This window comes from Salvelinus namaycush, chromosome 20 (genome assembly GCF_016432855.1).
Source record: "Salvelinus namaycush isolate Seneca chromosome 20, SaNama_1.0, whole genome shotgun sequence".
In the NCBI taxonomy this organism is placed as follows: domain Eukaryota; kingdom Metazoa; phylum Chordata; class Actinopteri; order Salmoniformes; family Salmonidae; genus Salvelinus; species Salvelinus namaycush.
Window position 1 is genome coordinate 28,259,919 of NC_052326.1, and position 12,711 is coordinate 28,272,629.

Consider the following 12,711-nt stretch of genomic DNA (forward strand, 5'->3'; position numbering starts at 1 on the left):
GTTGGCATTTCTGTCTTTTTGGTAGATGTTATAACCATGTATTGCTACCACTGTATCATCAAAGGTATTATCTAAGTGAGTTTCAGAGATAGTCAGAATATGAATGTCATCTGTTACAAGAAAGTTATTGACTTCATGGACCTTGTTTCTTAGGCAACGTATGTAAATATGGGCTATTTTTAGCACTTTTCTGGATCCAGGGCCTTCTATTCTAAAGCACAACCTACACCATAGTTTCTCCTGCAAAGTGTATTTAAGCAATAATGCCCGAGGAGTTGTGGCATATGGCTAATATACCACGGCTAAGGGCTGTTCTTACGCACAATGCAACGTGAAGTGCCTGGACACAGCCCTTAACTGTGGAATATTGTCCATATATCACAAACCCCTGAGGTGCCTTATTGCTATTATAAACTGTTTACCAACGTAATTATATCAGTAACAATACATGTTTTGTCATAGACTTGGTATACGGTCTGAGATACCATGGCTGTCAGCCAATCAGCATTCAGGGCTCAAACCATCCCAGTTTATAATAGTATTTTAACCAGGGATATTTGTTGTGTGTGTATAGTTGATGATGCCTGGGACCTTAGTGACCATGGAGAGAGGCAGTAAAGTGGAGATGTTGGGCTGTAACTCAGGCAACAGAGCACCGCAGGCCCACTCACTCATTCACTCATTCACTCACTCACTCACTCACTCACTCACTCACTCACTCACTCACTCACTCACTAACACACACCCAACACAAACACACACCCAACACAAACACCCACACACACACTTTGACCTTTCTTAGGTCTAGGCTCTTTATTTTTCTATCCAAACGCACGCATGCACGCACGCACGCACGCACGCACGCACGCACGCACGCACGCACACATACACACACACACATGCACAAGCACACACACTTTGACCTTTCTTTGTCCATTGTTTATTGTTCAGCGGTTGAAATTGCATACATACCATGCTGTTTTTTGGTTGCTATTTTAGTGCATCATTTTCCCTGATGCTATTTTGTTTGCTTTCCATGATTTAAGTGCAGGAATGTTTCAAATCAGGTTTTCAAATAACATTCATTAGCAATTCAAAGAATGCGCCTGAAAGATATAGGTCTATGTTTTCACCATAACCATAATCTATGAGGGCAAGCATTTTTAATAGATCAGTAAATTATTGCCTCTCTATGGTTTCTTGTTTCTTTAACAAAGCTCCTTCAAATCAAGTGTCATTCTTATCTGTGACAGATTATTTCACCCCGATACCATGTTTCCTGTCTGTTAAGGAGTCCACTGTGATTCAATAAAGTTTGATTTATCAAAAACTATTCAGACCTGAGGGGGTAGCTCTTTCTTCTCACCAGGAATCAGAACATTCTTTGAAAAAACGTATTTGCAGAGATATCCAGAGGGAAAGAGAGCGAGGGAATAATGTCCTGTGATCATTGTACAAAGGTCAGGAAGGTCTTACAGAAAAAATAAAAACAACCCTGCTGTGTTTTCGTCCTTAGCCATGATGTGAAATTATATTTAGCTCACCATGACACAACAAGAGGTTGTCAGCACCCCATTGCTCTCCCCTCTGTAGACCTGACAGGACACACAGCTGTGCTACACTCAGCATAGCTGCGCCAGCCAAGAGCACAATCCAAGTAGAACAAACATGTTTTCATTCAGTTTGTGTGTACGTGTGAGCATGAGTGTTTGCTTACATTGTTACATAAATATTTTCTGTCATTTTCAATACTGCGAAAGTGTGACAGTATTTTATGATTAGCGTGACCCAGTGGGAAAATATTTGAATCGACTCCAAGGCTCACACAATAGATATGAAGACAGATAAAAGTGAACACACAGGAACACACTTCAACCCCAACACAATTTAATCCCCTCCTGCAAAACAGTTACTGTTGAATTACAGCTGATGTAAACCACATCAACTACTTGTCAGATGGGTTTTAACAGAAGTAGTGATTGTGTTAACACTGTAAGTGATTACTTGTTATTATCTTACTTTTATAACCAGCTATTTTTTGTGACACTTCACAAAACTTAGAAATTAGACTGTATATATCATAGACTGAAGGACCCAATACATAACTGCTCTGGCCATAACTATCACTCGTACAAAGCTATTGCTTCAGAAGGTGTGAAAGAAAATATGTTTACAAGTTTGGAAACCATTCTCTACCTCTTTCCCTGCCCAATTTTGCTGAACGACCTTAAAACAGTGACAGGAAAGAGTAAATCAAGAGGGAGCACGTACGCACGCACACACACACAGGGATTCTCCCACTTTATCATATACAGTGCCCTCCATTATTATTGGGACGTTGAAGCATGTTTTTCTTCTTTTGGCTCTATACTCAAAGTGTGGATTTGAAATCAAACAACGACTATGAAGTTAAAGTGCTTTAATTTGAGGGTATTTTCCATTTAGCACTTGTTGTACATAGTCCCCCCATTTTAGAGGATCAAAAGTATACAGACAAATTCACTTATATTCATTAAAGTAGTAAAAAGTTCAGCATTTGGTCCCATATTCATAGCAGGCAAAGACTACATCAAACTTGTGACTCTATAGATTTGTTGGATGCATTTGCTGTTTGTTTTGGTTGTTTCAGATTTTGTGCATAATAGAAAAAATTGTAAATAATGTATTGTGTCATTTTGTAGTCACTTGTATTTTAAATAAGAATATAATATATTTCTAAACGCTTCTACATTAATGTGGATGCTTCCATGATTACGGATAATCCTGAATGAATCGTGAATAATGAAAGTTACAGATGCACAGATATCATACCCCCAAGACATGCTAACTTCTCACCATTAAAATAACAGGGGAAGTAAGCATTGTTTGGGGGGTATGATATTTGTTCTTCTATAACTTTCTCTGTTCACGATTGTTCACGATTCATTCAGGATAATCTGTAATCATGGTAGCATCCACATTAATGTAGAAGCGTTTAGAAACATATTCTATAATTATTTACAATAAAAGTGACTCCAAAATGACACAATACATTAGTTGACTATTTCAATCACATGTGTAGTGCCAGGGCAAAAACCAAAATGTGCAACCCTTGCGGTCCCGAGGACTACGTTTGGGAAACCCTGGGTTAGCATGTCTTGGAGGTATTATCTTTGACCCTCTGTAACTTTCTCACTCATCATTATTCATGATTCCTTCTGGATTCCTTAATTTAAACATTAACATATTCTATTCTTTTTTACAATAACGGTGACTCCAAAATGACACAAATACAGTGCATTCGGAAAGTATTCAGAGACCTTGTCACGCCCTGACCTTAGTTCCTTTTTTATGTCTCTATTTTTGGTTTGGTCAGGGCGTGAGTTGGGGTGGGCATTCTATGTTTTGTGTTCTATGTTTTCTATTTCTGTGTGTTTGGCCGGGTGTGGTTCTCAATCAGAGGCAGCTGTCTATCGTTGTCTCTCATTGAGAACCATACTTAGGTAGCCTTTTCCCACCTGTGTTTTGTGGGTAGTTGTTTTCTGTCTTTGTGTCTGTACCAGACAGGACTGTTTCGTTTTGTTTCATTCTATTTGTTATTTTGTTTAGTGTTCTGTTTTAATAAATTAACATGAACACTTACCACGCTGCGCTTTGGTCCGATGATTCCTCATCTTCAGAAGACAAACGTTACAGACCTTGACTTTTTCCACATTTTGTGACGTTACAGCCTTATTCTAAAATGTATTAAACTTTAGTTTTTTCCCCTCATCAATCTACAAACAATACACCATAATGACAAGGCAAAAACCTATTTTTTTGCACATTTATAAAAATAAAAAGTGGCAAAATAGGTATTGTAGCCCAAGAAATAGCTGATGGTCCTTTTCAGCTAACAGTCCGATATGCTCTAGACAGCTAGCGGGCCGCGGCTAGCAGGCTATCGGATGGGCCTTCAGGGGACGTCGCGACGGAGGAGCCTTTTGAAACCCCTCGGGCGGATTACGTCAGTAGACCAGTCGTGGTGGAATCGGCAGGGCTCCGTGTCGGCAGTAAAAGGGGTCCAGGCCAATTGGCAAAATATGTATTGTAGCCCAAGGAGTGGCTGATGGACCTCTTCAGCTAGCCGAGAGATGGGCCTAGCATGAGGCTAATTTCAGGCTCACTGGTGCTTGCTTCGGGACAGAGACGTTAGCCAGGGGGTAGCCACTCGGATAGCAGCTAGCTAGCTGCGACGAACCAGGTGAAAGGGTTCAGAGCTTGCGGTAGGAAACCGGAGATGTGGAGAAAGAGCAGTCCGGTATGCTCTGGGTTGAAACGCGCTGTGCATACTGGCAGGAGTTGACCAGGCTAAGGTTAGCTGATGACCGCTAGCAGTGGCTAACTGACTATTAGCTAGTAGCTAGTTAGCTGGCTAGCTTCTGTTGGGGGTTCCGGTTCTAAAGTATAGAAAATAGCAGATCCATACCACATTGGGTGAGGCGGGTTTCAGGACAGTATGTTGAAACTGAGGTTACAAATATATAATATATATATATATATAATATATAAAAAATATATACGAAATATATACAAAGGGAAAAAAATATATATACACGGGACACGACAGCCCGCTTGGAGTTTGCCAAAAGGCACCTAAAGACTCTCAGACCATGAGAAACAAGATTCTCTGGTCTGATGAAACCAAGATTGAACTCTTTGGCCTGAATGCCAAGCGTCATGGCTGGAGAAAACCTGGCACGGTGAAGCGTGGTGGTGGCAGTCTCTCAGTCCCTGCCGTTGAAAACATCCCCACAGCATGATGCTGCCACCACCATGCTTCACTGATTGCTCAGTTCGGCCAGCTCTAGGAAGAGTCTTGGTGGTTCCAAATGTATTACATTTAAGAATGATGGAGGCCACTGTTTTCTTGTGGATCTTCAATGTTTCCCACATTTATTGGTACAATTCCCTAGGTCTGTCTCACGACACAATCCTGTCTCGCAGCTCTACGGACATTTCCTTTGACATCATGGCTTGGTTTTTGCTCTGACATGCACTGTCAACTGTGGGACCTTATATAGACAGGTGTGTGCCTTTCCAAATCATATCCAATCAATTGAATTTACCACAGGTGGACTCCAATCAAGTTGTAGAAACATCTCAAGGATGATCAATGGAAGCAGGATGCACCTGAGCTCAATTTTGAGTCTCATAGCAAAGGGTCTGAATACTTATAAATAAGGTATCTGTTTTTTATTTTTAATACATTTGCAAAAATGCCTAAACTTGTTTTCACTTTGTCATTATGGGGTATTGTGTGTAGATTGATGAGGCCCATTTTTTATTTAATACATTTTAGAACAAGGCTGTAATGTAACAAAATGTGGAAAAAGTCAAGGGGTCTGAATATTTTCTGAATGCACTATATAAGTTAATTTGTCCCAATACTTTTGCTCCCCTAAAATGGTTGGACTATGTACAAAAAGTGCTGTAATTTCTAAACGATTGTTACGTGATTGTGTTTAGAGGTAGGTGAAGGAGTCAAGCGCAGGAGAGCAGAGATGTCCGAGTAGCGTTTTTTAATAGGCAAGTCCACAAACATATAGGTCAGGTACAATACCAAAATAACAAAAGAGAAACCAGTTACTCACGGAAGGAGGAAAAACAACGCTCCTAAACTTATACACACTTGGTATAATACGTGAAAACAAATAAGGAACAACCTTAACGAGCAACATGACACGAATAATCCCGCACAAACCTAGGCAGGCAACAGGGGTAATTATACAGACAGAAATGAAAGCAAATGAAACCAGGTGTGAAAGAACCAAAGACAAAACAAACGGAAAAGGAAAAAAGGATCGTTGATGGCTAGTAGGCCGGCGACGCTGACCGCCGAGCACCGCCCGAACAGGAAGAGGAACCACCTTCGGTGGAAGTCGTGACAATGATTCAATATGGATAAAATTAAAGCTGACAGTCTGCACTTTAACTTAGTCAGTGTTTGATTTAAAATCCAAAGTTTTGAAGTATAAAGAATAAAAAATGCTTCACCTTCTCAATAATTATGGAGGGCACTGATAGTGGAATGCTTCAGTATCAGACCATTGTGCATGGTATGATAGAGCCAAACCACAGCACCGAGCAGTATGCTTATGTGCCTCTTCGATGCATGGCCTGACAGCCAACTGTGTGAAGGAGGGATTTTGCTGGCTCTTGGTTTGACTGTGCTGTCATTGTTTTTGAATGTCTCTAAATAACACCTGTTCCTACGAGAGGGTGGCCATTGTAAAGTCATCCATGGGATTGTTCTATGAGGCTGCTTCACGGAAAGTCCTTCATGCTCCTAAAGAAAACAACTGAAAACCATTCATGTTTAGTCTAATGTTAAAATCCCCTGTAACACACTGTGCACAAATAAATACCATTTGGTTGGGTCAGTAATTCCCTTTAATGAATGTTACAACCAGGAGAACAAGGCATTGTAATAAAGGGAAGTTATTGACTGGGTTCATGAGCCGTCCTCCCCGTTCATTCGTTTTCTTTCTTTCTTTTGTCTTTTCTTCGTTTTTTCCTTTCTTTTGTTCCTTCTTTTGTTCTTTCTTTCTCTTAGACACACACACACTTTTCCTCACTCTCTGGTTATAAATGCTGATTTGCAAGTGGACCTAATTACTGCATGTGGTGTAGCAGCCACATGAATGGGTCCATCCATTAATCATCCTTCTCCTCCCACAACAACCTGCTCTGTAACACCACAGCTGGCTGCACACAGCACAGGTGTTAAACAACACTGGCCTCAGATCAGTTTGTGGAGCTGGCACGTTGACTAGAACACCTCACATTCCAACCCTGAGATCATCACTGGCCTATTAACCCTCTTTCACATCCGTTCCCCTTCAGGGGGGGGGGCAAGGATTGCTGTGTGTATCCGTGTATGTGTGTGTTAGAGAGTGTGTGTGTGTGGAGGAAACCCCCCCATCTCAGAGCCCAAAACATATTTTCATGTGCTCCACATCTGCAGTCACGTGTTATCAGGAGATCCATTATTCTCTCACACCACAGAGCAGGGCTGCTCTCTGAGCCCACCTCCCTCCCCTTTATTGACTCAATATGAAAACACTCTTCTTGGACAAACAAAAGGGGTCAGAGGTAATGGTACTTAATGTTTTTCAATCATCAGAAAACAATCTGTGCTGCTAGTAGGCTATACTTAGCCTGAGTTGGGGGACTGTTGAAAACAGTTGTCATGCCTATTGAAGTTATGGGATTAGCTTAAAATGATATGGACTGGTCATAATGCATGATGCCCCTGATTGAAAAGTACAAATAGGATAATTCTGCAGAAATACAGTTGTGGTAGAATTCAAGTATGTTTAATCAATGTGTAATATGATCAGAGTGGGTGACCTATTTTAGGCAGGTCTAACTTAGTGGAACCCAGTGTGGTGCCTCTAGTTTGAGTCTGAGAGCACTAGACTGGACTGTAGATAGTTTTTTCTTTACGGGTCAGGTCTACAGTTGGATGTTTTCCTTCTGTGTCTCTTCTTGTAATGCTGCCAGTGCCAGCAATGGTACTTATTTATGTATTTTGCATGTTGAATTATATCTGCAGTAATCCCCAGGCCGGCTTTAATGTGCCCAGATTTTTTGACCATTCAATGTTTTGAGAGAGAGCAAGAGGAAGATGGCACCCCATGGTCCTTTCTCAGGCAGAGGCAGTTTATACAATATCCTCCCATGTGCACTATCACAGCAAGGAGGGATGTCCTGGAGGTTGGGAATGCTGTAATCCTGGCGTTCTGAGTTTTCTCTTTGGTGGTCCTGGGCAGAAATCTACATGCCTTCTGTGCGGGTTTAGCCTCTCTCTGAACTGCATGTGACAGTGAGATTGCTAGGATTACCTCTGCAGCTGAACATGACTGAGTATTTGTGTGTGTGTGTGTGTGTGTGTCACACCCTGAGAGATACAGAGTGAGGTAAAGTCAGTTCAGTACTCATGGATCATAATAGCTGCTGTGGTATTACAGTAAGACTAACCTGACATTGTAGGCGTAAAAGAAATGCCTGAGTGGGGTCCCCACATCCGGTTTCCAGGGGAAAAGGAAGCTTGGTTGAAGATGCTGTATCCTTGATAACCGGATGTTTCCAGTTTCTATCTACGCCGCTGAGGGTGCATTAGGACAAGGCAGTTGAAAGATGGTACATTCACGATAAATATGCCAAATGTGGTTTATAAGTACTGTATAGAAATGTGTACCACAATAGGAAATAGGGAATTCTCCTAAACACAACGCTTCATTGTTGGATTGGAATATAAATTATTTTTGGTGTATCCTATCCTGTGACGTTACATCGTCATCATTTGAGTTTTAACACTCCAAAGGGTTAAATGTGCTCATTTTGTCCATTAGTTGCTAAGGAAGTGAAGCCTCCTTGTGCAGGAAACAGGGAGAGCAATTTCCTGTTATGCAGAAATGTTTTAAGGGACTGCTGTCCTCCAATCAGACTTCTGTCCTCCAATCAGACTTCAGATGTATAGGCAGGAAACAATGTTCAAATGGCAGCAGTCTCTGGGATCCCACACATTCTGTTTTCAGCTGGATGTCTCAGAGCCTATGGTCACACAGCCTCATGTGGAAAAGAAAACAATCCATTTTCCACACACAAAACGTTCATCAGCTTGGACAACATGGAATCCATCAGTTGTTTTTATATCATGCATGTTGTCAATTCCAGTTTGTCAATGCATCTAACATAGGCTATCTGTCTGATGAGGGCATAAAGGCAATGCATTCTGGGTCAACGAGTCTTACAATTTCCTTGGGTTACAGTAGCCTACCCCATATTGGCAATTGGAATGCAAAAAGAAAAGATACTCATTGTGTATGCCTTTTCATGCAATGGCCATATGCTTTTCTATTTAAATGAACCGCTCTCATTAGTAGACTACTCAATTTAAATAATAAGTTCAACTTTTCCTCCTCTATGTGTGTTGTTTTGAGGGCAAGTCAGTCCCTGACAGGGAAAAAGGCGCTTCCTCCTCAGGAAACGCCAGGGGAGCACCTCCCGCGCTCAGCTCCCAACGCCAAACCCTCGTGCATCAATTTAGTCGCGCCTCTCACCACATACAATGCGCGCTTCACCAGGCGAGGACCACTACAGATGGAAAGTAACTTGACGCAATAAAAACGACATAAGAAAACTAAAGTTATTATTTTACCTTGCTTGTCTTTGAATAGCTTGCTTTCTGTTTATTGGGATACGTGTTGTTGCATGGAATGTACGAGTTGTTGCTTTCTCACAAGGATTGATAAATGATAAACGGTTCGGATGTTCGCGCGGATGGTTCACGAAAATGAACACAGGTAAGATCACTTTAATTTGGACAAATGTACAAATCATGTAGGTCTAAACAACGTTTTGGTCACTTCATAATAAAACGCTGATTGTCTGATTTGTTTTGTCCCTATAAAAAAGAGTGTAAGAATGTGTCCTACCCATATTAAAAAAATGGTAAAGGGACTGTGTGTGTAGGTAGGGAGACATACTTCCCACTAAGCAGGGACCAACGCCAACGTCTTTTGGATGTCTTTTATTGGTCCTGTCCAAACCGTTTTTTGTTTCTTTGGTGCAGCCTTGATTTCAAGTAGATTTCTGGTCATGTCCCCCCCAAAAAAATCTGGAACATTCATAGACGTCTGAGTGGTGTAACCCATTTAACCCTTGTGCTTCGCTGGGAAAAAAATATGTCCATTGTGGTATGGGTTAGATTGACCTGCACAGGTTAAACACACTCAAGACAGTCAAAGAATCATGTAAAAACAGCCAAAACGATATTTTGTCTTGTCAGACCTTTCAGAAAGAAGAAATACACGAACATTTGATTTCCAAAACTCTATATTTAAGAACAATTTTTGAACATTTTTGAGTGTCTATGTCAGAGATCTGCTGCTCTCGCACTGAGAAGGAGAAGCTTGGGAAAGCTCATTTTCACCCAAACATAATTATAAAAGTGCAACCAGAACCAGTCAAAACAAAATACATCAAAGTCGTGTTTATTTTGGACCTGTGCAAATACCTATACACATGAAAGTCCCCGGGTAAAATGACCCACATCATGTTTGTATACAAAATCTACACAGACATTCCACAACACATCAGTGTGTCCACATTTTAAAGTTAGGTTCATGACCCTAAATGAGGAAAAGTTATTTAATTTCATGGAGATAAAGAGAGGTTAACTAGTAACTCAAAAGTGGAAATGGGTCAAATTGAACCGCAACATAATAGGAGGGTTAACAAACCAAACATTGAAATACTGTAGAAGGTGAAGTAGAAACCCAAACTGGTCTGTGCATCAATACCTGTATATAGTAAAATACGGTATACCGCCCAGCTCTAGTATTGTACAGTATAATGTATTGTATTGTACCCTACTTTACTCGACTCTACTCTACTCTACTTTACTCTACTCTATACTACTCTCTGAATATAACTACTGTACCGTACTGTACTCTACTGTGCTCTACTGTACTGAACTGTACCTTACTGTACAATCTTGTAAAACATAGCCTAGATGTCTATGATTCGCTCAGATCTGGTCTGGTTTGGGCCAACCAAATTGTGTACTTGTTTGGGGGCGGAGCTCATTAGAATAGCACCCAGCATGCTGTGCACGGGTTTGTTTCACATTTTGGTAATTTAGCAGACTTACAGTCAGTGCATTCAACTAATGTAGATAAACAACAACATATCACAGTCATAGCAAGAAAAAAAATCTCATTGTAGATGAAGTTGTCTGTTGGTTTATTCTGTAAATTGGACTACTTTAAGTATCATTGCTGCCAGATTTAAAACTTTTGAAAAAAACTTTTGAAAAAGCTAAGTGCATGTGACAGATGGGAGCAATAATAAATATTCTATGCTGCAATCTTCAGTTTGGCCCTCTTTCCTATATAAAATAGATGTACAAATGATTATTGTGATATAATGCTAACTTCATTGAGAATTAATGTGCTGTTGATATTTGGCCATAGAATCAATAACCAAAATTCTTAAAAATACCTATACTTTTTTTCAATGTCTGTAATGACATCTTTTCAACTTTCATTCATAACCGAAAATGAACATGATTTTAACATCTGGAAAATATGTTTTTTCAACATCCAGAAAATATGTATTTTAAACACCTTTTGGAAGTCTTCTCAACATTATTTGCTTACTGATTTGTGCAAACTACAATAATTGGTGGAAGTTGACAAGACCTGGGATCATAATGCCACAGACTGGGATAGCCTATAGCCATTCAGGCAAGCCTAATAGAGAGCAAATTGTTGGTTAGATATAGAATTGATCATGCAATTCCAATCATATTATTTCAACCATTGAAGTCCCAAGTGTGAAACAGTCTCTAGGTCTTTAGTGAATATCTGAGACTTTGAAAAACTACAATGCAGTAGTTATCTGCGATGCAGTGTTTAGGGAAAATTGCTGTTGATGGTCTAAAAATATGCTACATGACCAAAAGTATGTGGACATCTGCTCGTCAAACATCTCATTCCAAAATCATGGACATTAATATGGAGTTGGTCCCCCATTTGCTGCTATAACAGCCTACACTTTTCTGGAAGGCATTCCACTAGATGTTTGAACATTGCTGCGGGGACTTGCTTCCATTCCACCACAAGAGCATTAGTGAGGTTGGCCACTGATGTTGGGCAATTAGGCTTGGCTCGCAGTCGGTGTTCCAATTCAACCCAAAGGTGTTCGATTGAGGTCAGGTCTCTGTGCAGGCCAGTCAAGTTCTTCCACACCGATCTCGACAAACCATTTTTGTATGAACCTCGCTTTGTGCATGGAGGCATTGTCATTCTGAAACAGGAAAGGGCCTTCCCCAAACTGTTGCTACAAATTTGGAAGCACAGAATCGTCTAGAATGTCATTGTATGCTGTAGCATTAAGAATTCCCTTCACTGGAACTAAGGGGCCTAGCCCGAACCATGAAAAACAACCCCAGACCATTATTCCTCCTCCACCAAACTTTACAGTTGGCACTATGGATTCTGGCAGGTAGCGTTCTCCTGGTATCCGCCAAAACCAGATTTGTCTGTCGGACTGCCAGATGGTGAAGTGTGATGCATCACTCCAGAGAACGCGTTTCCACTGCTTCAGAGTCCAATGGCGGCGAGCTTCGCATTGCGCATGGTGATCTTAGGCTTGTATGCAGCTGCTCGGCCATGGAAACCCATTTCATGAAGCTCCCGACGGACAGTTCTTGTGCTGACGTTGCTTCCAGAGGCAGTTTGGAACTCGGTAGTGAGTGTTCCAACCGAGGACAGATCATTTTTATGCGCTACGTGCTTCAGTACTCAGCGACCCCGTTCTGTGAGCTTCTGTGGCCTACCACCTCGCGGCTGAGCCGTTGTTGCTCCTAGACGTTTCCACTTCACAATAAAAGCACTTACAGTTGACCGGGGCAGCTCTAGTTGGGCAGAAATGTTACAAACTGAGTTGTTGGAAAGGTGGAATCCTATGACGGTGCCACGTTGAAAGTCGCTGAGCTCTTCAGTACGGGCCATTCCTACTGTCAATGTTTGTCTATGGAGTTTGCATGGCTGTGTGCACGATTTTATACACCTGTCGGCAACATTGTGGCTCAAATAGCCAAATTCCATAATTTGAAAGGGTGTCCTTATACTTTTGTATATATAGTGTAAATCTAATATATCTAGTATAATATTTATATCT

At 41.0% G+C, this 12,711-nt stretch overlaps 1 protein-coding gene across 1 annotated transcript in view; it reads left to right on the top strand.

Annotated features, from left to right (window-relative positions):
• Positions 1-9,109: 9,109 nt before the first annotated feature.
• Positions 9,110-12,711, top strand: part of LOC120065196 (FYVE, RhoGEF and PH domain-containing protein 5-like) — a 52,204-nt gene continuing 48,602 nt past the window's right edge. The window contains exon 1 of the mRNA XM_039015987.1: positions 9,110-9,329. Within this exon, the coding sequence (XP_038871915.1) occupies positions 9,320-9,329 (10 nt within the window). The 5' untranslated portion in view covers positions 9,110-9,319. The remainder of the gene's footprint in view (positions 9,330-12,711) is intronic.